At 45.3% G+C, this 26,634-nt stretch overlaps 12 protein-coding genes across 12 annotated transcripts; 5 read left to right on the top strand and 7 right to left on the bottom strand.

Moving 5' to 3' along the window:
* Positions 1–80: 80 nt before the first annotated feature.
* Positions 81–1,738, bottom strand: L199_004202 (uncharacterized protein; the record flags this gene model as incomplete). Its single annotated transcript, XM_064889930.1, has 7 exons — positions 81–224; positions 283–678; positions 735–818; positions 888–1,157; positions 1,202–1,354; positions 1,414–1,521; positions 1,574–1,738. 7 exons carry the CDS (start codon positions 1,736–1,738, stop codon positions 81–83), a joined length of 1,320 nt encoding a protein of 439 aa, XP_064746002.1.
* Positions 1,739–2,753: 1,015 nt separating this feature from the next.
* Positions 2,754–4,737, top strand: L199_004201 (uncharacterized protein; the record flags this gene model as incomplete). The annotated part of the gene is made up of 6 exons (XM_064889929.1): positions 2,754–2,887; positions 2,938–3,196; positions 3,256–3,614; positions 3,674–3,891; positions 3,955–4,267; positions 4,332–4,737. 6 exons carry the CDS (start codon positions 2,754–2,756, stop codon positions 4,735–4,737), a joined length of 1,689 nt encoding a protein of 562 aa, XP_064746001.1.
* Positions 4,738–4,987: 250 nt separating this feature from the next.
* On the bottom strand, positions 4,988–6,268 carry L199_004200 (uncharacterized protein; the record flags this gene model as incomplete). Its single annotated transcript, XM_064889928.1, has 2 exons — positions 4,988–5,883; positions 5,971–6,268. 2 exons carry the CDS (start codon positions 6,266–6,268, stop codon positions 4,988–4,990), a joined length of 1,194 nt encoding a protein of 397 aa, XP_064746000.1.
* Positions 6,269–6,789: 521 nt separating this feature from the next.
* Positions 6,790–8,010, top strand: L199_004199 (uncharacterized protein; the record flags this gene model as incomplete). Its single annotated transcript, XM_064889927.1, has 1 exon — positions 6,790–8,010. The coding sequence occupies one exon, from the start codon at positions 6,790–6,792 to the stop codon at positions 8,008–8,010; it is 1,221 nt and encodes a 406-aa protein (XP_064745999.1).
* Positions 8,011–8,223: 213 nt separating this feature from the next.
* Positions 8,224–8,801, bottom strand: L199_004198 (uncharacterized protein; the record flags this gene model as incomplete). Its single annotated transcript, XM_064889926.1, has 3 exons — positions 8,224–8,304; positions 8,400–8,635; positions 8,735–8,801. 3 exons carry the CDS (start codon positions 8,799–8,801, stop codon positions 8,224–8,226), a joined length of 384 nt encoding a protein of 127 aa, XP_064745998.1.
* A 486-nt stretch (positions 8,802–9,287) lies between these two features.
* L199_004197 (uncharacterized protein) lies at positions 9,288–10,706 on the bottom strand (the record flags this gene model as incomplete). The annotated part of the gene is made up of 5 exons (XM_064889925.1): positions 9,288–9,431; positions 9,523–9,816; positions 9,918–10,119; positions 10,231–10,512; positions 10,612–10,706. 5 exons carry the CDS (start codon positions 10,704–10,706, stop codon positions 9,288–9,290), a joined length of 1,017 nt encoding a protein of 338 aa, XP_064745997.1.
* Positions 10,707–11,213: 507 nt separating this feature from the next.
* On the top strand, positions 11,214–12,343 carry L199_004196 (uncharacterized protein; the record flags this gene model as incomplete). Its single annotated transcript, XM_064889924.1, has 6 exons — positions 11,214–11,478; positions 11,553–11,679; positions 11,763–11,845; positions 11,926–12,001; positions 12,074–12,144; positions 12,207–12,343. 6 exons carry the CDS (start codon positions 11,214–11,216, stop codon positions 12,341–12,343), a joined length of 759 nt encoding a protein of 252 aa, XP_064745996.1.
* Positions 12,344–13,209: 866 nt separating this feature from the next.
* On the top strand, positions 13,210–15,374 carry L199_004195 (uncharacterized protein; the record flags this gene model as incomplete). Its single annotated transcript, XM_064889923.1, has 6 exons — positions 13,210–13,395; positions 13,465–13,586; positions 13,648–13,900; positions 13,971–14,631; positions 14,706–15,077; positions 15,154–15,374. 6 exons carry the CDS (start codon positions 13,210–13,212, stop codon positions 15,372–15,374), a joined length of 1,815 nt encoding a protein of 604 aa, XP_064745995.1.
* Positions 15,375–16,801: 1,427 nt separating this feature from the next.
* L199_004194 (uncharacterized protein) lies at positions 16,802–19,212 on the top strand (the record flags this gene model as incomplete). The annotated part of the gene is made up of 11 exons (XM_064889922.1): positions 16,802–16,976; positions 17,057–17,164; positions 17,242–17,354; positions 17,429–17,586; positions 17,658–17,821; positions 17,896–17,975; positions 18,044–18,267; positions 18,336–18,384; positions 18,446–18,545; positions 18,621–18,962; positions 19,055–19,212. 11 exons carry the CDS (start codon positions 16,802–16,804, stop codon positions 19,210–19,212), a joined length of 1,671 nt encoding a protein of 556 aa, XP_064745994.1.
* A 316-nt stretch (positions 19,213–19,528) lies between these two features.
* On the bottom strand, positions 19,529–21,080 carry L199_004193 (uncharacterized protein; the record flags this gene model as incomplete). The annotated part of the gene is made up of 7 exons (XM_064889921.1): positions 19,529–19,665; positions 19,746–19,842; positions 19,912–20,045; positions 20,134–20,428; positions 20,488–20,587; positions 20,662–20,703; positions 20,794–21,080. 7 exons carry the CDS (start codon positions 21,078–21,080, stop codon positions 19,529–19,531), a joined length of 1,092 nt encoding a protein of 363 aa, XP_064745993.1.
* A 506-nt stretch (positions 21,081–21,586) lies between these two features.
* L199_004192 (uncharacterized protein) lies at positions 21,587–23,245 on the bottom strand (the record flags this gene model as incomplete). The annotated part of the gene is made up of 6 exons (XM_064889920.1): positions 21,587–21,802; positions 21,889–21,945; positions 22,005–22,260; positions 22,397–22,592; positions 22,661–22,872; positions 22,992–23,245. 6 exons carry the CDS (start codon positions 23,243–23,245, stop codon positions 21,587–21,589), a joined length of 1,191 nt encoding a protein of 396 aa, XP_064745992.1.
* Positions 23,246–23,897: 652 nt separating this feature from the next.
* On the bottom strand, positions 23,898–26,495 carry L199_004191 (uncharacterized protein; the record flags this gene model as incomplete). The annotated part of the gene is made up of 17 exons (XM_064889919.1): positions 23,898–23,981; positions 24,043–24,134; positions 24,208–24,270; positions 24,333–24,410; positions 24,480–24,623; positions 24,687–24,920; positions 25,004–25,103; positions 25,166–25,230; positions 25,293–25,383; positions 25,441–25,506; positions 25,569–25,628; positions 25,694–25,750; positions 25,825–25,893; positions 25,951–26,060; positions 26,121–26,129; positions 26,195–26,246; positions 26,313–26,495. 17 exons carry the CDS (start codon positions 26,493–26,495, stop codon positions 23,898–23,900), a joined length of 1,557 nt encoding a protein of 518 aa, XP_064745991.1.
* Positions 26,496–26,634: the final 139 nt, after the last annotated feature.

Below are 26,634 nucleotides of genomic sequence, written 5' to 3'. Positions count from 1 at the left end.
TAAGCGATGCCATTCTGTATGTAACAATTAACTCTTTATAGCATACATCGCCACTACAATACTAACAAATCGGCCGTTCATCATAGCTTACTTTTCACTATCACAGGATCATGTCTCCATCCCTCAACCTCACTCAGATCCTTTGCCATCTCCCCTCCACGCGCAGTACCGTTATCTCCAGCACCGGGTCTCCATCTCCATATGTGTTTCCGATCCTCCGGTAGCTACCGAAGTACAGTTGTGTCAGCTGGGTTTGCTTCGTCGGTGTAACAAATTACTTACCTTTCCTTCTATCAAATCCGCAACCTGTTTTCCTACCACAGGGAACATCTTGAAAGTCTGACCCGAGTCACCAGTAGCTACGACGAGACCCTTATATTTGGGATGTTCACACATCAACCAATTCATATCGACTGTATCGGTACACCAACACATTGCCATCTTGAATAACGGTCGATCTACCAAATCAGGTAACCAGAGCTTGATGAGATTCTTTATCGCTTCTAACGATTCGGTCGTGATGGTATCAGTCGGATGTATAGCATGAGCACGAGGGACAGACATGAGTACATCCTTGTTCAATCCGAATGGTCGAACTTTCTGCATGTGCGTGTATCCAGCAAATTCGTTGACGATTTTCAATTCTAAAGTACCCTCTTCAGGTTCCATGATGAAGCCCTAAAAGAACGCTCGAATAAGCTTGGATAGGGGTAAGAATGTATTGAGTGACTTACCAATTCGTGATTATATGTCGTTGCCATACCTTTCAGCTTGTTGGCTTCCTCCGGAGTCAAACGTATATGAGCGTATCCCCATCCCTTCGAGAGATGTATTATCAGCATCCATCCAATGATAAGTAGGATAGTCGTAGAATGAGGCTCACTCACCTTGGTCTCACACTGCCCTTGTAAGTCAAGTAACGCAGGTGACCAAGCACCAGCAGCAAATATCACTAAATCACCGTACCACTCCGTTCCATCAACCGTTCTTACACCTTTGACTGTCCTTCCATCGGCGCCAAGAATCAACTCCTTGAATGTTCCAGAAGAACCAAATGCCGATTTCACCCCTAGTCTTCTCAGTTCATGCCCTACTGCATTAAGGGCATTTCGCGCTGCTACCCATCCTCCATTCTTGACAAACAGGCCTTTCCATCCCTAGTACACAATTAGCGAGGTCAATAAAAGGGCCAAGCACTCACTGTCAAATCCGCATGGGCCAAGTGAGGTGCTCTGGCTACTATCTGTTCCTTGCCCTCCACCCATTCTATCCCTGCTCCTCGACCTTCATCCACTATCCCTTGATACCGTGTTCTAAGACGTTCTTCTCGCTCTGGCTTACTTGTAAGATCCAGCTAAAGAGAATCAAGCACGATCAGCGTTGGTCATATCTTCCGTAAGGCTATTGACTCACCCGTCCAGTATTATGAGCATGATCCTTGAAAACTGGATCCGTCGTCCACATCTTCCAAGCCTCCGTACCTAACTGACCCCAGATTCCCGCCGAGTCATCACCGGCCATCTGTAAGTATCGTCAGCGGATGGAACGGGATCATAAGTATACTCCAACTCACCTTGTTATTGTCATTTCCAGCCGAGTTGAGAGAGGGGTTCTGGAAGATATCCAAAAGCCGAATATCCTTGTATCCCCTTCGAGCAAGGTGAAGAGCAGTCGATGATCCGATAGTCCCTCCACCACCGACTATGAGGACCTTGCTCTCTTTGTTTGCTAAGGCCATAATGGATCAGATGTCCTTGGTGTTCTCGTCCAATTCCAATTCCCAGCTGGGAGACCAACGAGCAAGGTAAATCTTTTGTATATCCTATCGATATCGGACCGAGATGAAAGTCATGCTTGGAAGATGTCTAAGCGAGCTTTTTCCTCATATCTTGAAGATCCCACTTGGCTCTTCCGATGAGAATATGGAGGATATCTCGAGATGTCTTAGTTCAGTCTCTGGCAATCCGATACAGTAAAGTGAGGAGCAGCGAGGCAAGGTGAATCTTCGGACATGATCGTAAATGTCATGATAACTTATCACCTGACCCCGATAGAACGGGGTTTTGAGGTCCAAATCGCATTGGACAAACAAAGAGATGACGGCAGGGAATATTACGGAATTGCAAATCAATTGCAGTTCGTAGCAAATGGTGATTCCAGCTAATTGCAGGATAAGCGAGCAACATGCTGTAATTTCAGTAAGCCAGAAAAGATACAGGGCGGCGCGGCCATAACAATCTTATCTCGTGAGCCTCGGCGAGTTCAATCACTTTTCCGTATCAGCGGACATGAATGAATCCGAGTCGTGTGACTTTTCCTGATCCGATGTCTTGCAACAGCAAGAGGAACGACCAACAAAAAGCAGAATTGATCAAATACACAAAAAAGCTTGAAGAGGGTGAAAACCCTGAGAAAATAGGTAATTTGGAATTTGAATTTGGACCGAAAACTGGGCGTTCGCGGTCGGGTCTCTCTCTCTACGGCGGAGTCTGCTAACTTACTGTATCGCCAAGTCCGTTTTCGCGGTCTTTCTCAACTGCAAATGGAGTCTCCTCGATACCCCAATGCTCAAGAGTCGATTCTCTAAGCGAGGTGAATAACGTTATCACGAGGGACAGAGTACTGTATCTTCTTGCCGTCGATAAGAATGACTTAGTCGTGAAGCTGCTAGCAATATATAAGTCATCACCTCATGACTTGTATCTGGAACGATTTCTTGAACTCCTCACATGCAAGTCGAGATTGATATCAATATGTCTCTTGAGGAATATAACAAGCAAGATCCCCTAGGTCTCGATGGCGACAAGCACGAGGGGGTTGATTCGAACACCCTTGAGGTCCGAGCCGATGACCCATCATTCCAAGACCTCGTCAATGATCCTCACAGGTACGTTATAGTCTTCGATACCAAATCCACTAGCTGACGTTACGATATAGGGGTCTTCGGATGCGACATATTCAGCTGCTCTCGATTTCCGGTGCAGTCGGCGCAGGAGTTTTCGTTTCTATCGGCGGTCCATTGACTTCTGCTGGTCCACTCGGTTTGCTTATCGGTATCATCGTATGGTCCACGGTAATTATCGGTGCAAGTAATTGTCTTATTGAGATGACTACTCTTCTTCCCATCGATGGTGGCTTCATCACTTTCGCCGGTCGATTCATGGATGAAACTATTGGTAAAGCCGTTGGATGGAATGTGAGCTACTTCATCAACCCCCCTCGAGTCAACCGATGCTGATCCTCAATCAATTACAGTTCCTTCTTGCTCAAGCGACTTTGGTGTGCTTCGAGCTTACAGCCTTGAACGTTATGATTCAATATTGGACTCTCACCCTGCATCCTGCTGTGGCCATCAGTGTTGGTATCGTGCTTTTTGCTACTCTCCAGCTGTACTCGGTCAGATGGTTCGGTGAAGCCGAATTTTGGATTTCTATATTCAAGATCATCCTTCAGATTGGTCTGACCCTCTACACACTGATTGCCATGTGCGGTGGAAACCCCAAACACGATAAATTTGGATTCCGAGCTTGGAAGGATCCTGGACCTTTTGCTGGCGAAACAGCCGCGTTGAGGATGAAAGGTATCTGGGATGCAGTCCTCTGGGCATGTTTCGCGTGAGTAATCCACAATGGAATGATCCCACAGTTTGTCGCTGACAAATGTAAATGTATAGTCTTGGCGGTCCCGATTGGATCTCTTTGATTGGTGGTGAAGCTCAAAATCCTCGAAAGATCCTCCCTAAAGCCTTTAACAGCACGGTAATACGTATTGTTGGGTTTTTCGTCATTGGTGGTCTTTGTGTTGGTATCAATGCTCCATCCAATGACCCAGCACTGCTTGGCGCCATAGCAGCAGGTGCGCCAGGTGCTGCCAAGTCCCCATATATCATCTGTAAGTAGTGAACCGTCAGGAAAACGAACAACGCATTTTCTGACGGTTTGTCAACCAAAATAGCAATGAATCGGCTTGAAATTCCTGTTTTACCAGACATCGTGAATGCTTTGGTCATGTTATCAATCTTCAGTACTGGTAATGCAGCTTTATTCACAAGCTCAAGAGCCCTGTACACCCTCTCTCTCAAGGGCGGAGCACCCAGCATCTTCAAGAGACTCAATAGAAACGGTGTCCCATATGTGGCGGTGACGGCAATCCTGTTGTTCAGCACCTTGGCTTACCTTTCCGTCAATTCTGGCTCTGTCGTCGTACTGAACTGGTTCCTTTCTTTGGTTGGTGCAGCCAATCTGGTCAACTGGACATCCATTGCACTGTACGTAGAACTATTTAGATCTATGAAGTTCGAAGATTTAAGCTCACGTTTTCATCGTTAACAGTACTTACATGCGATTCCGAAAAGGGTTAATCGCCCAAGGTCGATTAAACAACGATTTCCTTCCTGTCCGAGCATGGCTTCAACCCCTGTCCAGCTGGTGGGTCGTCATCGCCGCTCCCATAGCATTCGTCGCAAGTGGATACGCCTTGATGGTACCAGGTGGATGGGCAGGGGATAGTTTCGTCTTCACCTACGGAGCGGTCTTTATCTTTGCTGGATTCATCATCTTCTTCAAGACTTATGATGTACTAGTCAAGAAGAAACCTCTCAAGATGTTTATACCAGCGGAAGAGATCGACGTCACCACAGGATTGGACGTGATCGAAGCGTTAACTGCTGCTAGTAATATCCAGGACGAACAGGATAAAAAGACGATGGGTAGAAAAGTGTCAGATTTCTTCTTCTAGTCAATCAGACGAAAATAGTGAGTAACAATAGTATTCTTCATGATTATCAATATGTTTTGGCAGTTAAATCGCCGTCCATATCTTACGTTGTTGGCCTGTATGTCTTCTTTAGTTGATTTTCATGTTTATATTTATCCTAAGAGTTATATTCAGATACGTTATCAGGATGTATGATTACTTTGTCTATCATTTATAGCACGATGGATCCTCTGCACCTCGGTATACAGATCTACCGTTTCCGCAAGTATCTTTAGCCAGCAACGTTCTCAGCCATCTTCCTCCCATCTTTGCCTATCTTTCCTTCAGCTCTTTCCGTATCTTGAGTCTCTCCAAAAAGTCCAACAATCGCATCTATAGTAGTATTCCCACCTGAAAACACAACCGCTATATCCCATCCGCCCTCAATCACCCCTTTTTCTTTCTGCTTTTCATATGCCCATCGTCTAAATTCTTGATTGTAAAGTACCACCGCGAGGGGTACAGCCGCACTAGGTTCTATGAACACTTTCATCCGTTCCAAGACCAATGTCATGACCTGCTTGATCTCTTCTTCTGTTACACTGTATATATTCTCTAAATTCTTCGATTTCGTTGATGATCCACTTGTAAAAACTTTCCAAGGTAATTCACCTACTGGCGTTCTCAACCCATCAGCTATAGTGAGAGTTTTAACTTTCTCGATCCGCTGCTGAGGTACCGATTTCAATCCTCTTTCACCATCATTACCACCTTCATAAGATGGTTCACACCCTATTACATATACATCAGGCTGGTTGGAGAAGTAGATTGATATACCAGATAATAATCCACCACCACCCAGTGGAGCGAAAACAGCTTTCAAATCAGATTTCTCCTGTTCGTCCTTCTTGGCGATTTCGTATTGCTTTTGGAGTTCTAGTGCTGTCGTGCCTTGTCCTAACATGATATCAGGATGATCATAAGGAGGAACCAGTATAGCTCCTGTATCCTGTATGACCTGCTTCACGACCGCTTCTCGCTCTTCACTCGTCGATCCACTGAAGTAGACTTGAGGGGTGTAAGTGCGAGTACCGGCGATTTTGGATGGGGTGGATATAGTGGGCATGACGATGTGAGCGGGGATGTCGAAGGATGATGCGGCGAGAGCGAGTGCTTGGGCGTGATTACCTAGACCACACAGAGAGCTAAGTATCATGTAGGTAATGAGGTATATGTGATCGGAAAAAGGAGAATAGACGGGATTGATATACTCACCCGAAGAATGTGTAACCACCCCTCTCTTTCTGACTTCCTCCAATCCCAGCTCATCGATCAGATGTGTCACCGCATGAAAAGCACCTCTAGCCTTGAATGCACCTATCCTTTGGTAATTCTCACACTTGAAGTATATGTTGAACTTTGGTGATGGGCCGGCGGAAGAAGAGGTCGAAGCGATGGTGTTTATTGTTTTGTTGGTGAGGAGCGGTGTCTTATGTACATGATTCTGGATCTTGGAGTATGCTTTGTGGACTGATTCGGGAGTGAGTGGGAGGGTGGTAGATAAATCTGCCATGGTGAGATGGTGTTAGGAGATACTGAATAGTCTGGATCAAATCGAAGATTAACATGAGGAAAGAAAGTGGATTGTTTTACAGGTCTCGAGTACACATACCTTGTCATCCGCCCACTTGAATTCCTCCACCATTGCTTCTCCTCCCTCGTCTGGACACTCGCATACAGTATGCATAACATCTACCGTGCTCCCATACGGTCCCACTGTCCATACTGGCAACCTCATGGGTTATGCATCGATGCCCAAACATGGTAGGCTCAAGGGTACTCCCACCTATCGTGATAAGTGCCCTCACAGATCATCGGGCGGATGATCCGGAACTGTGTGAGGATCAAATCTCGCTTAAATAGTGGCCCATCGTTTCTACTCAAAATCATCCCGAAGAGGTCCGTCCTTGACTCACAACTTCTTGCAGCGCCAAGATAGGAATACAAATCCTTCATGAATGATATATGACCAAACCACATCGAAATCAGACTTGTCATTGAACCTTCCCAAAAGCCAAAGACGCGATCAAGACCATGTCCCTCCCTACCGTCCCTCATCCTCCTTCCGAGCGAATCGCAATCATCGGCGCAGGCATAGTCGGATCCCACCTCGCCTCTTTCCTTTCCACCTCACTCGGCTCTCGAGTCATACTCATCGATAAAGATATCAAGGGTCTACCAGGATCTACAGGCCATGCACCGGGATTTGTAGGACAATATAACGAGCTGCCCGTATTGACCGAATTGGCCAAACGGTCCGTATCGTACTATTCCCAGGGGGGTGAAGATGGATTTCAGAGAGTTGGTGGATTAGAGATTTCCCAAGGCTTGGAGGAAAGAGCTCAAGCTGCTAGATCTGCTGGATTACAAGCTGAGTTAGTAAACAAACAACAGATATTGGATTTAGTACCGTCTTTGGTGGATGAGGAGTATCTAGCGCAAGAAGGTAATGCGGGGTTGTATTTCCCAAATGACGGGACTGCTACTGCCATAGTAGTCACCCATACCCAACAGGATAAAGCTGCTTCGAATGGTGCGATCCTATCAGATGCTCAGGTTACTTCGCATACCAAAACAATCGATGGGAAGGGATGGAATATCAAGACGGACCATGGTGAGATCGAAGTAGGAAGATTAGTATACTGCACGGGAATATGGGCCTCTCAACTTTTACCTCAACTTGAACATTCTGTGGTATCTGTCTCTCACCCATATTCGTATTCCCGACAACACCCTGTCAGAGAGAAGAAAACGCCCTTTGTAAGATGGCCTAAAGAGCATGTTTATGCTAGAGATCATGGAGAGAGGGATGGATTGGGATCATACGCACATGCACCGATCAAAGTACCGAGAGAAGAGCACGGGGAAACGGCTTATGGGAATTGGGAAGGGAGTTTCGACAATGTCTTGGAAAAGGGATACAGATTGTTAGATGGAGGCATAGCGAAGTCGTTCGAAGGTGAAGATACGAAGAAGTTTAATGGTCTGTTCTCAGTTACTCCAGATGGTTTACCCTTAGTTGGAAAAGTGGAAGATGGATTGTACTGTGCAGTGGGAGTTTGGGTGACACATGCTGCGGGAAGTGCTAGATTGTTAGCGGATGAACTAGTCGGTGGATCGAAAGATGAAGATGAGTGGTTGAGGAAGGCTCTGGATCCTAAGAGGTTCGATAAGTACACAAGCGATGAGGAGAAGAAGGTATTGGAGAGTAGGTCGCTGGCGAAGTATAATGATATCTACAATAAGGAAGGGTAGAAATGTCGGAGTTGAGCAACGACAAGCGTGCTGTTCATCCAGTGTGGTAAGTATGTCCCACTGTAACGAAGATACAATTATGCATACAATGATCTGATCGATACATGTTTACCTATCTTCCCCTGAACCTTCTTCAACTTGACTTCCATTCTTAACCCTCTTCCTGTTTACGTGGATGACTTCGATGAGTCGAGGGAAGCATGTGTGAGACGTCTACTCGCAGGTGGTGATCTCATAATCGACAGTCTTGTTACCTTGACCTGCGATCTTAGGTTTGAAATCGACGTAGACGAGCTGTATCCAGAACGTTTGCGTCAGCGTCTTCTCCCCGCCTCCATCCATGATATAACAAGTCTTCTTTAGGATTGGGAGTCAGATGAGCTACTCACCTCGTTCTTTCCAGAAGTCCACTCTCCATCTGTATCTCTATAGTATACAATCTCATCGCTTCCTGCATCTCTCACTTCGATGGTAGTATGGGAGAGAGCGCCATCGGTCGACCACTTGAGGTTGTAACAGGTTGATTTGGTGACTGGGAAAGGTTTCGAGCATCTTTGGTTCTTGTCCTTGTCGATACATTTCTCAACGGCGAAATCTTTGATCGAGCCCGATGATACTACGCTCACTACATTATGATTCAATAAAGATCAGCATATGTCATAATAATCGTTCACTTGGAACGGAAGGCCGAGTGGCAAGATTGACGATGGACTGATATACCCACTCTCGTTGACTGCTCCGGTGAGGGCAAGTCCAGCGGCGAGGATGCTTTGTAAGTTTGGAATGTACATTATGAGGATGGTTTGTTGTGAGATGGATGAAATGAAGATGAAGAGGAAAAAGAGAAGAAACCAGGTTAGTTTGTATATATGTCGATCATAAACGTTTGTCGTTTGTGTTTCCTCATCATTCCTTTGCAGAGAACAGGTGACACACTACTGTACACACAATGATGTCATAGGCACGTGGGGACCCCTTACCTCATATTCCAGATTTACGGTGCATAGATAGCATCTTATGGACGTCCAGGGAGCATGCATTCATGCATCTGAGTGAGTGGGTAGATCGATTGGTAGTAATGGATTTACTATCATGTAATGTAGGCCTCGAACACGGAGGATGAGGAATGTATGGTTGATGGCGACATTGATAGTGTGACGTGGTGCCTATCGGCAAAGTCAGATCACTTCACTCGGTGATCTGATCTGCAAGAAAGGATGATACTCATACATGTCAAACCTACAACCATTTTAAGCTAATATCAAGGCTTCATCAACCTAAGCACCAACTTGCAAGTGCTGAGGTACGAAATGAACCTCTGAAGCTACTTTATCTGCACTTTCCATAGCAGCTTTCTTGGCGATTTCGGCAGATTGCATTCGGTTTTTAGCCATTGCTTCGGCAATGAACTCTCCTCCGGTCTATACGTGGATTCACAACTCAGTATCTAACCATATATCCAATGGTGGAGTGTGCTGGTATGCACCAAAATGATGATTTTGATGAACTTACGATGGGAGGATACTTCTTTTGAGGACCTTGTATGATACTATCCGTTCTAGCCTGATTGAAGAAAGCGATCGAATATCTCGGACCTCTGCTTTCTTGACCTTCGGGCAATCTTACTCTATGGTAGGTCGATTTCAACCGATCGTCTGACCATCTCATAAGTTGATCACCGATATTACAAACGATACGATCCTGTCTAGCCTCGACAGGCAACCAATTTTGACCCATACCGAAATCGCCTACTACCTTTCGCCCTGGACAGACTTCCAATCCACCTTCTCCGTCTCTTTGGAATAACTAGTACAACCGATGGATCCAGTATCAGCTTCAAGATATTGACAGATTGCAGAGATTACAGTAGTACCTGGTGTGTTGGTGAGAGTGGAAGGGGAACTTACCATAGTCAGAACATCGAAATCTGCGTGAGCACCCGCCCTCCAGAAATTAGGTCCGAATGTCTTTCCCTCGGTCGAATGGTAATGTAATAACCTCAATACATCTTGAGAATCACCTACACCAGGATCAACAGTACCTTCGGTGAATGTGTCGAGAGGTAGACCAAGTCCTTCAGCGAAACACTCCATAACCTTGACCGAGAGACTATAAGAAACCATTTCAAGCAGATCAGCATTTTTCTCTCGGCTATCTACAACATACTTCATTCACTATATTGTGAAAGGGGACGTATATGGGGAATACAGCTGGACTCACTCTCGAACTTGGTTCATAAACTTTTCTGTTCTCTCCCTGAATCCAGGTAAATCCTCATCACTAGGCCAAAGACCTTCCATCCTAGCGAACTGCAATTGGATAGATTCCTTTTGATCGGCAGTACCGGTTGAAGGTCTCACTTGGGTGTTCTTCTCCCACCCTGCGTTCTTGCCATTCAGAGCAGTCTTCGATTTCACCTCGTCAGGTAAAGCGAAGAACTGCTGGGAGAGATCGAACGCAGCTTGTACCTCTGAAGGTGAGATACCGTGGTTTGATAGTGTGCTGGATGGTGGATGACATGAAATCCATCATCAGCCCTTGACTGTCCTTTACTGTTCATAGCAGATGTGAATAAACGTGTAGAAGCAGATGGCTACTCACAAGAAACCCACGTTCGTAGAAGCATCCATCAACTCATTGATGATCTCCTGACGACGAGCATCGAAATCGTGTAAGCTGATTGTAGGTACAGACATTTTGACTTGATAACTTTTCTTTTTTCTGGCTTCCTGCTTGTCAAAGGATACTGTAGAATTTGCAGACTACGTTTCGCTCTCTTTTTATGTGATTAATTTTTTTTTTTCGTCTGCATCCGTCGCCAACGACTTCGAAACTACTCGTTCTTATTTCAGATATACATACTACTATATGCACGTTCTCGTAATCCATGCACTCACATGATATGCGTTTGGATCTACCAATGAGATCCTTATCTTTTCGCCTCCGTGCACATCGGCCGGTGCTCCATAACCCGAAGAATCCAAAAGATAAGAAAAATATCCCTAAGCCCTAAGCGCGCATTCTTTCCTTTTCATTTTTTGGTTTGTCGTTTGATGACCATCTCCGAAGGTTGCAATCCTCATCGCTCCTACGTGGTCATTGTTTCTGAATGCATACTGCATACTGAGCTCGGACAAAACAACCAACCTAAAAGTCCTCATTGGACATACCGAACATACACAACCCGGTGATCCCCACTCAACATGCTGAAATCCTCAATCGCTTCGCTTCTTTCCCTCGCATCGCTCATCTCAGCCTACCAAGTAGAAATTCACCCAGAATATCAAGAAGGTCTATCTATCAATGATGTCCCGCAGGAACGACGGCTGCACTGGATGAGAGTAGCCAACGAAGCTGTATATGCCGATGGACATCCATGTCCTCAGGCTCCTTTCGGGAGCGCTATAGTGAACACTACCTCGGATGAGTTGGTTTGTGTAACATCTAACAAAGTTGGGGTGACAGGTAGTAAGTAACCCTATTCCTAGCTCATCCTCCTAGGATGCGAGTGATATGGATTGAGAGCTGATGGGATGGTATAGACCCAGCGATGCATGGTGAAATATCTGCTATAACGCATTGTACAGAAGTATTGACAAAGAAGGGTCTATCACCTCAGGAGATATTGGCAGCATGGAAGGATTTCAGTTTGTACACCAATGGTGAACCGTGAGTATCACTGGTTCGATGTGGTAACAGATCAGGTATGAGGAAGTTGAGGGATAGCTGGCTAAGATGTTGTCTTACGGTAGTTGCCCTATGTGCGCTTCTGCTATACGGTGGGCAGGATTCAAGGAAGTCATTTATGGGACTAGTATACGGACGATAGCAGAGAGTGAGTGGTACATTCCGGCAATTGTGTTTCCGAAGGACCTGTTATAGCTGATATACCGATGTCATCTGCACCGGAATTAGATGGTCGAAATCAAATTTATATACCTTCTTCACACGTATGGGAGAAATCGTATTCTCTAGGTCATGCTACTCTCATGTGAGTCACCATAAGCATCGATACTTCATCGATACTTCATTGATACCTGTTGACATTGGATATCCGATGTAGGCTAGGTAACATCCTTACCAACGAGACTGATGTATTCTTCGCTCATCAATTCAATGAATCTGCACCTTGTCGTAAGTCCATTTCTGCCAAACATCAAGATGTCATCATACTGATTGCATTGGCTCTGTCTCAGCTACTGGATGCGAAAGGCAGAGTGCACCAGGAAAGAGAGTCCAAGCTTGTGCACCCGTTGACAATTGGCAGGAAGTGGTTCGTAAAGCTGGGAAAGGGCTGGCTATAACAGAGGGAAGAGGGCATGATGAACTGTAGATTGCATGCATCGCTAGTCACATACGTATATCCTCGAGGCCCCTAACGAAGTATGTCACCGTGTACTTGAGAATCTTCAGGGTATTCGTATGCATTCCTGGTCGCTGGAGATCGCCATTTTTCCTATGACATACTCATTGAATACCTCGGCCTCCAAATCAGTCCATGTGATGGAGTCAATACTGGAAAAACTGAATTTGAACCTAAGCGCTCAATCAAGAAATCGACCTGCAGGTTCATTATTAGTTAGTTATACAGTACGTCAGTGACTCCTGTTAATGCAATCTGATTCGTCCAGGCGCAAGGTCCGGTCAGATCGTATCACTCTTATCTTTCTTATCTCTGCTCCATCTCATAACGTAATCAACCCTGAGGTTCGTACCAAACTCTTTCACTCCACCGTCGTACTCGGACACAAAGATATACCTGTGGTCGATCATTGGATGATGCAGTGCATAAGGGAAGAGAAAGATATCACAAGCCCGATGCAAATCGGAGCGAGATATTGCTCGTCTTCGTACTTTGGAAGAAAGAAAGCACTGACTGACGTACAAACTACCTCGCGAGTACGGTAATCGTGAGTTGTTTTGTATAAGCGAGTGACTTAGTCTGATAGATAAGAGAATAATTCCAAGCTAGTAGATTTGGAGCACCAATCAAATTTCTTTTTTCAATGTGATTATTCCGTAGGCACTAGCAGTACTCGTACACACATGCATATGTATATATACCGTATGATTTCATTCTGTAAATTTGGATATTGTCTTTTTTGTAAAATTCCCGTACCGCACTCCACTTGGCTGTACTTCATTCTGAAAACAATCCTTCCTGAAATCGCACCACTACATCGCATCAGGTGATCAAAGATGTCTGCGTCTACCTCAAGTCATATCGAGCCTGAAAGCTCATATGATAAATCTACTGTCCCCACTGTCAACGTACAGCCTTTTGAGCAGGAAGACGATCTAGGTCATGTACCCACTTCGCGAAGAAGTAAATTCAAAGCTGTATTGAAATCTCTCGTCACCAAAGATGGTTGGCTGGGTGATTATGTGAGTATTCATCACCAATTTAAACATGAAGTTGGGTGACTGACTGTATGATACTTTGTACCTATATAGGACTACGGAGCACTTATGATCCCCAACATCCCATTCGTCACCAAAAAGAAACGAGAATTACCATTCTACGCTGTTGATCAGAAATTACCACATCTCTTATTGTTCATCTTGGGTTTACAACAGTAAGTCCACAATCTCACGCTGAAGTGTGGATCACAAAGCTGATTCGAAATCACCTTGTAGTGCCCTCGCAATGGTCGGTGGTTTAGTAACTCCACCTCTTCTTCTCGCTGGACCAGCAGGTGCCAATCTCGGTACGGAGGCTCAACTCTACCTCGTCTCAGCGTGTTTGATCTGGTGTGCGTTCGGTACCGCCATCCAAATTTCGAGATTCAGGATCCCCAAGACTGGCTACTTCTTCGGTACTGGTCTGATCAGTGTCACGGGAACTTCATTCGCTTTCACCAATGTAGCTTTGAGTTATCTTAGTCAATCTGTAAGTGTATCCTCTACCATCCAATCTAGATCCAAGGATTTGATACTGATTATATCTGAATGACTCGTAGTACTCCAATGGAACTTGCCCTTTGGCTGAAGATGGTGAAACCAAATTACCATGTCCAAAGGAGTTCGGTGCAATCCTTGGAACCGCCACTATGACCGGTATATTCGCCATCGCCTTATCGTTCGTACCTCCTCGAGCTATTCGAAAGATGTTCCCTCCCTTGGTCACAGGAACGATGTTAACTTTTATTGGCGCTGCCTTGGTCAAATCGGGAGTTACCAACTGGGCTGGTGGTTCTGGGACTTGCGCCACAGATCATACTGTACTCTGTACAGCTGGTACCCGACACGAATACTGGGGATCAGGTGCATTCCTCGGTTTGGGTTTCTCATGTTTCATCACTATTGTCATTTGCGAGATCTTCGGTTCAGCATTTATGAAATCAGCTTCTGTCTTCCTGGGTTTGATCGTCGGTATGGTCATTGCCGCTGCTACAGGTTTCTTCACCAAATCTACCATCACCAATGCTCCTTCTGGAACATTCCTGTGGATGCAAACATGGTCTTTGTCGATAAGAGGAGTATTGGTCTTACCCATGTTGGCTGCTTGGGCAGTGATCGTCGCTGAGACTATCGGAAATGTCACTGCCTCGTCCGATGTGTCAAGATTGGAAATCACTGGGGAAACTTTCATGTCGAGAGTACAAGGTGGTATGCTTGCTGGTGAGTTAGCTCGTCTCATCCTAATTCTGTAACAACAGATAATCGCTGAACAATGACAATCTTTTGCCTTGTAGACTCAGTCATGGCTACCATCGCTGGTCTGGCAACAGTCCCACCTCTCACCACCTTCTCCCAAAACTCCGGTGTCATCGCCCTTACCCGAAACGCCTCTCGATCTTCTGGATACATGTGTGCCGTGATCTTGTTTTTGATGGGTGTTATAGGAAAGTTTGGGGCGATCTTCGTCGCAGCCCCATCAGCCGTTATTGGAGGATTCACCACTTTCTTATTTGGTGCGGTTGCCACATCCGGTTTGAGGGTATTGGCATATGCCAAATGGACAAGAAGAGATAGATTCATCGCTACCGTCGGTGTGGCTTTGGGTCTAGCAAGTTTGACAGTACCTACTTGGTTCTCTTACATCTTCACTTATACCGGTAACAGTGGTAAGTAGTATCTGTCTGCTGCGAATCACCAGTGATTCGACAATTGGCTGATATCGTTCTGTTTCGATTTCTATAGCTGGTAAAAAAGGATTGATCCAAGCTGTTGTCTTAGTGGTCGAAGAACCCTACCTTATCTCAGCATTGGTTATGTGCGCTCTGAACGTCACGTTGCCTGATGAAGAGGCTGAAGCTGGATCGGTATCGACAGTAGAAGAGAAAAAAGAATGGAACGAGCCAGGAAGTTTGGCTGGTGGACCTTCCTCAAGTACGCGACCGATGACTCCTGAATTGGCTTAGGTTGATCAAACATCATTTTGAATGAGTTTTGGTATGCTGTCAAGGAGAGGAGCTATCAAGCAGAAGTAGGAGCTGAAGTGATATATGGTTAGTTGTTTCCGGTATAACGTGAGAATACGGATGTTTTGTATGCGAAGAATGCAGGAGATGTTCATGTGTTCATCTGAAAATCAACTTCGTGATCTATGATCAATCAATAAATCTTATACATGAGAGCTAAAATGCGGCAAAGAGAGCAGAAGAGCTTCTTTGATTGGTGAGAGGGGAGTATAGCGAGCTTACCGCCACAGTATAGAGCAGTATCGTAAATGGCCCCTGTTCTTACCACACCACAATACCAGACATCTCCTGATACTGATACTTGCAGATACTGAATGGCAATTGCTGAATATTCACAATTCGCCTGAGCCTGTAGCATCTCGGCAGACCGAGCATATTCCTGGGTCTGGCAGTGTAAGAAGAGTTGTAAGCGTAACAAGCGATGAGCAATGATGTCATACGTTGTTTGGTCTGACTCCGGGATAACCTGTTGAGATGAGGATGAAGAGATAAGCAAAGACATGACATTCCAGTGACGCTATGATTCATGCTATGACGGCATAGATAGCTGGTACGGAGGATAATGAAATCAAAACTCATAAGTGCCAAGTAGATTGATTTGTCAAACCCTAGATAAGGCGGTAGAGTGGAGCATCGACACATTGTAGCTAAGTGAGGGGTCTCGATATGCTCGCTCATGCACCCAACATATGCAGATAACGTACTGAGAATTGATGATTTCCCTAGTCTCACTCCCTCTCGTAATTGCATGCAAAGTCAAAGTTAGGTACCGGTCGGAGCTTGTTGAAGCAATATGGATGATGTTGGTTGCACCATGCGGTCCCACGGGTATAAACAAGAATGCCAAGACCATCTCAAAATCATTTTAGTTTATTTTAGGCGAAAAATCCAAACTTTTCATCCTTGACCCCCAAGACTTTCATCCTGTATTTTCCCTTGGTGTTCGTTAATTAGGAACCGCTTAAGTGTTGGAGAAGGAGAGAATGATAAGCCTGCCTTACCTCATTCGCTGAGAGTGACAGTCCAGAAGAGGGAGGAAAGGGAAACAAACTGAACCCGTGGGACGATCGGATCGACAAGGGTTGAGACCAGAGAAGACGATGTAAAATTGATCCACTCTGTTTGGCTCGTGTGATTGAATCAAGTCAATCAATCAGTCCCCATCCATCCATCAATCAGTCCCGGTGATCAGGCCTAATGGGAAAAAGAGTGAGAAGTGGAAAAAAAAGGCTTACCTGTGCATGTACATATATAAGAACCATCAACCTTATCAAACTGCCCCACTAACATATCGATTTATCTATCACCAGTACTATATACATTTCATTCTCGCATAATCTTTTAGTAACCAATCACCACTGTCGACCATGTCGATTGAGAGATACAACCAACCCATGCCATTCGAGGAGGGGGAGAAGAAGGACCTGCCAGCTGATACCTATTCGGGTCCAGCTGGTGAGGAGATCCGACCCAGGGAGGAAGAGACTCACAGAGAGTTGAAGAGTAGACAGATCAGTATGATTGCTATTGGTGGTGCTATCGGTGAGTCCGATCTCAATTACTCGTACTAGACGATTCCCGAAGTTGCAATTACTGATTTGGCCGACATCGACGTTGTATAGGTACTGGTTTGGTCATTGGTTCAGGTACTTCCCTAGCTAGATCAGGTCCTGGTTCAGTCTTCGTCGCGTATTGTATCATGGGTATCGTCTGTTTTGGTGTGCTCTTAGGTGAGTTCTTCCGATCGAGGTCCCTCACGTTAATCAAATGACTGATTGACTGATTGACTAATCCGTGTTGGTTGTAGCACTCGGTGAAATGAGTACCAAATATCCTACCAAGAAAGGGTTCGCCGGTCATGCTACGAGATGTGTGGATCCAGCTTTCGGTTTTGCAACTGCTGTCATTTATTTGTGTAAAGTGAGTCAGCTGGGCGTCCCGCAATTGCACTCATAATTGAGAAACAGTATGCTAACGGTTCAAATTCACCATAGTATCTGATCCTCTCACCCAACCAAATCGTCGCGGGCTCCTTGGTCATCGGATACTGGAACCAGTCTGTGAACAAGGCCGCCTGGGTATCAATCTTAATCGTCTTCGTCATCGCCATCAATACATTGGGTATCAAATGGTTCGGAGAAGTTGAATTCTGGTGAGCACAATATTCCATTATCATCGTCCATCTATCTCCCGATTATACTAATCATAGGCTTTTGACTCTAGGCTCTCATTCATCAAAATCATTACTCTCACTGGTTTGATCCTCTTAGGATTGATCATAGATCTCGGAGGTGTGCCAGGACAAGATCGATTGGGTTTCGCTTATTGGAAACATGGTCGTGCTTTCAAACCATACAAGCTTACCGGTGATACTGGTAAATTCCTCGGTAAGTACAGTTTACCTCACACCGACTCCTCTCACTTGACATATCGGCTATCAGAGCTGACCTGTGTTCTTTAGGATGGTGGAATGCTATGGTCCTCGCTCTCTTCGCATACACTGGTTCAGAATTAGTAGCCATCACCGTTGGAGAAGCTAGAGTGAGTTGAGCACAGGCTATCAATCCTTTTTGGCTTATTGACTGACAGATTTGTAATTTCATCCTCAGAACCCCAGGAAGACGGTGCCAGCAGCGATTAAAAAAACTTTCTTCAGAATCATTTTCTTCTACATCTTCTGTATCTTGATCGTCGGTATGATTGTCGATTCGAATTCCTCTTTGCTCGCACAAGCCGCGAAAGCGGGTACCTCAGGTGGTGCTTCGGCTTCTCCGTTCGTCGTAGCCATCAAAGCTGCTGGTATCAAGGGACTCCCATCTCTTATCAATGCTTGGTGAGTAATAGTACCCTTTGTTTCTTGTCACGCAAACTGTGCTTTTACTGAGACATGTCAATTTGAAGTATTCTCATCTTCACAATGTCCGCTGCCAATTCTGATCAATACGTTGCCGTGAGTTTCCGCTTGAACCGTATGCTCTCGCGACACCAACAAGCTGATTAGACTTTGTCAGACACGTACCCTTTATGGAATGGCCAAAGATGGACACGCACCTAGAATCTTCACTAAATGTACTAAGAGAGGTGTACCTTGGGTAGCATTCATCTTCACTGGTAAGTCGTGTTGCATCCTCAATCAGCTGCTAGTTGCTTTCCTCAACATCTTGCTGATCCAACAATGCGTCTTAGGTGCGTTCATGGGATTGGCCTACTTGGTTGCCTCCGCCGATGCGTTGAAGATTTTCAACTACTTCGTCAACACCGTTACCATTTTAGGGGGTCTCACTTGGGTATCTATCCTCGCTTCCCACGTAGCTTTCATGAGGGGTATGAAAGCTCAGGGTATCTCGAGAGATACATTACCTTACAAAGCTCCTTTCGAACCTTACCTCACATACTTCTCCCTCTTCATGATTTGTCTCGTATGTTTCTTCAAAGGATTCGACGCGTTCATGCCATTCGATTATAAGACTTTCATCACCAACTATATCGGTATTCCAGTTTATGTGATTGCTTACGTCGGTTACAAACGTGAGTGACTCCCTTCGCTTACCCTCTGTCTCGATCACTGCGTCCTACGTAAAAGCGTTCATTGCTGATTGGCTTTTCACTGCTATATTCAGTCTTCCACCGAACCAAAGCTGTCAAGATGCACGAGATGGACCTCACCTCGGGATCAAGAGAGTTCTTTGATATCGACGATAGTGAGACGGATGAGGATCTACGATATCAATCTCTCACTTGGAAAGAGAAGATTGTCTATCAAATCAAGAATTGGTAGATGGGATCAACATATCTACATTCGGACTTTAGTTGATAGCAATCGGTAAGAGATAAGGATGAGAAGGCAGCGGAGGGCCCTAGAAAGAGTGACTGCGTTGAGGAATGTCAACATGATTGGTGATATAATCTATATAGTCACGGTATGTTCATCATGCAAATTGACCTAAACTCATGCTTCATATTGAGTGATCTGCAGTTTACTATATTGTCCATTTTCCAAGTGAGATAGAGCTACTATGATTGAGGTCTAGCTTTGTTATACACAACATACGGGAATCCCAATTTTACCAATTACCATATTCTCTCCACAATCATCACGTCCATTTCCCTATCAAAGCCATTGCGATAACCCCCAGTAACAGCGCGATCAGCGCTGAGCAGACTCGCGCGTTCGAGGTATCTCGCATATCACCGATTACCCATTCGGCGTATAACAGCTGACATAGTCCTCCTGAATACGGTAAAAAACGAACGACACGAGAGATTCAGTGAGAGATTTATCAGGTATCAATATGGACCAGTCGTACTTACCGTACAGCAAAATCCCAGCTGATATCGAATTCAATACTCCAATAGCTATCAATTCCCTTTTCCCATTTTCATTAAACGATTGATGGACACCGATTCCCTGTAAGAAGTATTGTTACTCAGCATCGTGTCTCTCATGGCCTGAGTCCACACTGATCGAATCACTAACGATAGCAATTCCCACAGGAGTGGTTATAGCATACAAAGTGCACATTAACCACTTTGTCCAACTTCTCTTCCAGACTAATGCACCTATCCTGGTACCTAATCCTAAACCCTCAAACAGTTGGTGAAAGACCAATGCTAGGATTCGTAGTCATGCTGTCAATTTCAACATCATGTGATGGTCGGATGATAAGAGGTAAGACCAAGTCTGAAAAAGTAAATTCACCCGCAAAAGTAACTTCGAACCCTCCCGTCTGAGCACCCAACGTAACTCCAATCATGATCGAATGGAAAACTATCCCGCCTTCCAACAGCTGAACGTCCCAGTGTGCTCTTTGGGAATTGGGATCTATTTCGTCCAAGGTAGGGCGGTGGACATGCGTACAGCCTAGATCTGCGAATACCGGTGGTGTAGTTGGGGCAGGTTGGATGGAGTCTTCGTTGGTTGATGTTAGAAGTATAGACGTGGGTTTAGACTGTTCGACTTGTGCGAGAGGTGGAGACTTATCTCGAAGCGACGCCTGTAGATAACCGCATTTCAATCATGGAATTGTCAGTAGACTGGGTAGACTCGACTCACCCATCTAGCACTGAAATAGTCTACTAGCCAAATTACTAACATTGATCCCATCGCTATGGCTGGTGCCGTTGGTCCGTACTCGAGTTCACCGATACATGGACTGCGATTTATATGTATGTCAATATCGGCAGGTATACTGTACAGAGGAAAGGAGCAGAATCTTTGGTAACTCACTTTGAGAAGTTGTCGAACGATTCCTGTAAGAGGTGACAAAACCTATATAACAATGGTTCATCTCTATGTGAGCCAAATCATCTTTACCTTGTCGTACCTAGACACATAAGAGGGGAGGGAGTCCACACTCACGCAAGAGAGATGATTATACCTGTACCGAAATACTTCATGACGAAAAATACTCTTCTCACCCATTCATCCCTCTTACTGCCGTTACTGCTCTTTTCATCTACGTTATTAGCCATGAATACGGGCAAGAAGACCCCTATAGCTGATGCTACTAGCAAGACGAAGACTGCTGTGATATGAAGTCCGAGATCGTATGATCCAGATGGCGATGCTGTACATTGAGTATCATTTGTTGCTTGAGCTTGAACGAACGGGATGATGAAGCGAGAGAGGATGCAAGTCTGGATCATCCTATATTGGACCGTCATCTTGGGCGTCAGTATGGCTATCAGTTATAGGTATATGCATGTTGATATGTACTGATATTTGAGACGGATGGACAAGTGCCATTTGATCGAAAACGAGAAGAGATGCCAAGTGATGCCAAGAGGGCACTACTGCGTATGACAGGATCAGGATCTGGCCATCGAATGTTACCCTATGATCTCGCCAGTACTCATCCTGACTATCCTACTACTCTACTTCAATCAGAGAATCGGGTTGCTGTTCAGTGACTCTTGAGGACTGATTCATGTGAGGATTGTGATGCCAGTCAAGTTGTATCAAACCAAGAATCACCCAGGTATCTTACCTTATGGGGTACTCTCGCTCCAACATATTAATTGTCCATGGAATTCATATCGTTCAAACTAACTTCCCCAAGTCCTCTTTTTATCTCGAGCTATCATTGTACATGCCATACCAAACCATCAACCCAAAGTCCGAAACTTATTCATAGTCCGTCCATATCATTCGTCTAATCCGTGATCTGCACTTTGATAGCACCCTGCTTGGGATCCGCGGCAACATGGAAAGCCTTCACTGCTTGCTCCAATGGGAATCGATGGGTGACCAAAGGTTTCAAGTTGATGAGACCACCTGAGACTAATCGAATTGCCTTGGGGTATTGATTGGCGTATCGATATTGGAATTGCAAGTCGATCTCGTTGGCGGAGCAGTATCCGAATGGGTACTATGGGATGGTTAGCTCACACATTATACAAAGGGGGGTAAATCACGCATGACATTTGAATTATATGATACCAATGAATCACTTACGCTCTGTTCAGTAGGTCCCACTCCGATAACGAATACTTTTCCACCGAAAAGAAGAGACTATTCACGGACATCGTTATCAGCTTTACTGGTCCGTGAGGGGGTTTGCGCGTACTCACGTAGATAGCAGCTCTGATAGAACTCTCAAAACCGGTACATTCCAATGCTATTTTGAGTCCAGTCCCTGCAGCCTCTTTGATCTTCTCAGCTACATCCTCTGGCTTCCACTCTCTCTGGATTTGCACGGTCTTGACGGTGGGGACGAGCTTCTTTGCAAATTCGAGTCGGGAAGCGACAAGGTCGGTGATGACGATGGGGGTACAGCCTGATGCGTGGGCTGCGAGCAGAGTGACGAGTCCGATTGGGCCGGCACCGCTATCAGAGAGGTAAGTAACAGGTCAATCAAAGGCATATTCAACGTAGGAATGGGAAGGGATAGTGAAAGAAATAATAAGGAATGAAGACACGAGAGACTAGGTGGATGAGAGGGGATAAAGGAATAATGACTCACCAAATCACCACTGGATCACCTAATTTCGTACCAGCTCGTTCCAATCCTGCCAAAGCTACTGCCAAAGGCTCACAGAGTGAACCCTCTTCGAATGAAACGTTATCGGGGAGTTTGTGCAACCATGCAGCAGGATGAGCATGGAATCGAGTGAGGGTACCGTGGTATGGTGGAGTGGAAAAGAATACGACACGTTGGCCTAACGGGTTCAACAGTCATCAGTTTCAGCTTAAACGAAGTAGAACTACAGGGTAAGCTGTAACTCACAAGCATTATACCTTCCTGTTCTACATGGATCACAATCCGCTTGACCACACGGTACACCAGCCTCTATAGCTACTCTGTCTCCAACTTTAAGATCTTTCACACCTTCACCAACCTCGATGATCTCTCCTGCTGACTCGTGGCCGGCTCCAGTCTCATCACGAACTATCATGGTAGGTCCTATCGCACCATGTTTCCAGAAATGGACGTCGGATCTACGATATATAGCATTTTCATTAGCTCAATATAATCCTTATTGTTATCTGCGATCAAGGAGACAGGATATGTTGATTTTGTGATGATTGCAGTGAAGGTGGGTTATCTATTCACTCACCCGCAGATACCCGTCGCTTTAACATGAACGACCGCTTCTCCAAACCCAACTTTCGGTCTAGGCTTGTTCATGAGATGAACCTCGTGAGCGGGGTTATAGGCACATGCTATGTTGGCGTTCTTATCCTGTAGCTCTGGTGCGTCGTCCGAGAGCAATTTGAACTCTGGATGTTTGAGGATGAGCGTGGGATCATAGTGAGCTTCGTATCGTGATTTGAGAGGGGCAGAGGGTACGGCTGTAGCTGCTGTTGCCATCTTTGCTGTGTTGCTGGATTGCTTCGTTGAATGGTATACGGGAGGAAGCGAGGGAGGGATATCATCCTGCACTGTGCTTGTCTGTATATATGCATATCCTGCCTACGTGTATACAGAGTCTACTGTAAATTGTGGTACTAAAAGTCACGTTGGTCATAAAATGATTTTAATGGCAGGTCGGCCCGACTGACTCCGGTTGTTGATATTCGCCTACGGCGGACCGGAACTTGCGGTTTTTGTCCTTTTAAGCCTACAGAGGTGATTGAAAATCTGGACTTTTGGCGCACTCAGCTGCGAGTAAACAAGCCATTGCGGGATCAATAAGATGGGGAGGGTGGAGAAAGTGCAAGGGAGTGTACTGCATTAGTGTGTAACGGAGGCAGAATGCTTTGTACTGTACAGGGACGATACTTCAGGTAAGCTTCTTTCCAACGAGAACCGCCGCAGATCCCTGGGTCACCCCACGCAAAATCAATGTGGGGTTTGTCATTTTGGGTGATATGTATTTCCTTATCGATACATTTTCAAAAATCCACAAATTAAATTCTGCCATAGAATCACACTTCAAAGGGGAAAGCAGATTACGAAGAGAGATGAAAGCCATTCAAGTACATCAAATCCTGAATTCACAAATTGATATCCCCTCAATGGATTAGTAAACATATCTGAAAGCCCGCTTGTTCTGGAGATCAGTCAAATCTGCGAACGCTTGATCGTGGTCGATATGCTCGGCGCCCTACAGCAATCACGTCAGTCAGCTATCGGAACAATGGTTCTTGGAAAGAAGAGCGACTCACAGGTTGTTCAGTACCTTCATGATCTCTTCTTCTTACGTGGTTCCGTCTCATGAAGATGATACGGAGTATGAAAGTCATGATGATGAAGAATGCTACAAACATGGTTGTCCGTGAGCTAATGATCCATATCCAAAGTCAGGATGAGAATGTGAGAGGTTCACTTACCGTATAACCCGATGTGCACGGCGAACGCGAGTTTGTATCGAGGTGCATCTTTGGCTCGGAAAACTACGAGATAACTGGTTTAGTACAAGTTGGGATGTGTGATGTATAAGGTTGAAATCATTCACCTTGCGGACCTATGATACAACCTGCACCGTAAGTGACGAAGAGCATAGCAGAAACGCAAGTCTTCTTGGTTTGACCAGCTACAGCACAAAGATATTTCAGTATAAGCTCACCATATAACACTAAGGGCAAAGGGCTATTTCACTTACCGATATTACGAGTGACAATACTGTAAAGTAATGATCCAGCGGCAATGACAAAGTTGGCAAAGTAGAAAGCGAGTAACAACCCTGGAGCAGTCTTGGATGATACAGGTACAGTGAGAAGCACGACTGTACCAGCTAAAGCGATAGCTGGTATACGGGTAATACGTTCAGCTGCTTTTTTTTTCATTTTACACATGTATAGTCGCTCACCCATGGTTCCAGCAAGTACCAGACAAGTTTGATTGGTCAACCTTGCTACCCAGGCGGTACCGAAGTAAATGATTAGTGAGAAACCACCCTGAGCCAAGTTCAACAATTGAGTCTGTCGGACGGTGAAGCCTAATCCTTTAACGATGATATTGGCGAATACAGCAAGACCGTTGACAATGATGAATCCAGCGATTTGCATTACCCAGTAACACCATACCGCGGGATCCTGGAAGGCTATATAACGACAACGAAAGAGACGTCAGTTCTCCACCGTGACGAAGGGGGATAGGCTCTGAACACAGTAAGCTGTCACTCACCCTCCCACATCTGCTCCCACTTCCATCTCGAGTCTTGGACACCCTGTTCATTGATCCTCAGTCGTTCGATGATCATTGTCTTTTGCTTATCTGTCCAGCACTGGAGTAAACAATCAAATATCAGTTGAATCCCAGACTGAGGGAACAATGCCATCAACTTACCTTGGCTTTCATAGGTGAATCGGGCAAGAAGATCAGAGTCAGTACACCGACGACTACAGTGAAGCCTAACGACGACCATCATGTTAGCTTGCGCGCAATTGGGCAAGTTGAGGGACGTATAGCTTACCTCCGACGATGATGAACAAAGCTTGCCAGGTATAGATGGTAGGTGAGTTGACGTAGGTGAGACCGAAGGCGATTAGACCGGACACACAAAGCTATAGGAAGAGTCAGCGCCGTATCATGGTTCACGGGTGGTGCGAACCTAAACTCACTTGAACACCTTGCATACCGTACCAGTACGAAATGATTGTAGGATGCTCATTACGTCGGTAGTACATCTACGATGAAGACCATAAGTACACCTTCGGTCTGGTGAAGATAGGTGGATAATCCGACTTACAGTAGTTAAAGTCATGAGAGCAGGTTGCACACCAGATTCGAAGAATCCCAATAAGAATCGCTAATGATAATGAAACGATTATCAGTATCACCTAGGATCAAGTGGTGAGATGCAAAACCACTTACGACAGCCATGAGACCACCGAAGTTTTTACAAACCGCATGCATACATACGATCGTTCCCTATCAAATTAAGAATCAGAAGTAAGCTTGCATTCTCCTTATACAACATATATACTAGATAAGATGCAACTCACCCAGATGATGACGAGGATGCCCAAGAATTTACCTAGAGGTACTTTTTGGATAACCCGATTGACGGGCACCTGTAGCGTTCATGAGCACTGAAGCGTAGGCCATGAATGTTGGAAAAGCAGACTTACTTCTCCGATAAGATATCCAGCGTAAAGGATCGTACCGAGAGTACTGTATTGCTGCCCTTGGAGGTTGGTGTCTGCTTGGAGACCCATGATAGACGAGAAAGCGAGGGTAGCTGAGCAATGCGTCAGCCAAAATATCAACTTCATCACGAAGATGCATCAAATTGACATACCTTTATCGACTACATTTGAAGGACAAGTTAGCCGATCGTCTACCTAGGTAGATCATGGATATGTGGATACATACATGTTTGACAGAAGTAGATCAATAGTAAGAAAGGTAAGATCCTCCAATCGACCTAAACAAGGTAACATGCTGAGCATTAATATTGAATTTTGTGGTATCCGAGGGGAAGGGGACCCACCAATTTCTTGATTTGCTTATTCAGATCATCATCGATTACCAAAGTCGGATCGAGGTATTTCGCAGTCTCAGGATCGATCCTACCATTATAGATGTCTTGCTTCTCCTTCTCTATCCCCTCATCAGCTGTGGCATCGAAATGGTCGACATGTTGGATATCTGCTTTTTCGTTTGTAGCTGTCATTTTCGTAGCCTTTAACCTTTCAATACCAACAGTACAGTGGGAGGACAGGTCTGTCTGATGGAAGGTTACTTGAGATGTAGGGAGGAAGATAGTGGGGCACTTTGGGGGGAAAAGGGGAAAGACCATGGGGTATATCTGT

Source organism: Kwoniella botswanensis, chromosome 1 (assembly GCF_036426115.1).
Source record: "Kwoniella botswanensis chromosome 1, complete sequence".
In the NCBI taxonomy this organism is placed as follows: domain Eukaryota; kingdom Fungi; phylum Basidiomycota; class Tremellomycetes; order Tremellales; family Cryptococcaceae; genus Kwoniella; species Kwoniella botswanensis.
Note: the sequence above shows the minus strand (reverse complement) of the source record. Positions and strands in the feature narration are given on the sequence as shown.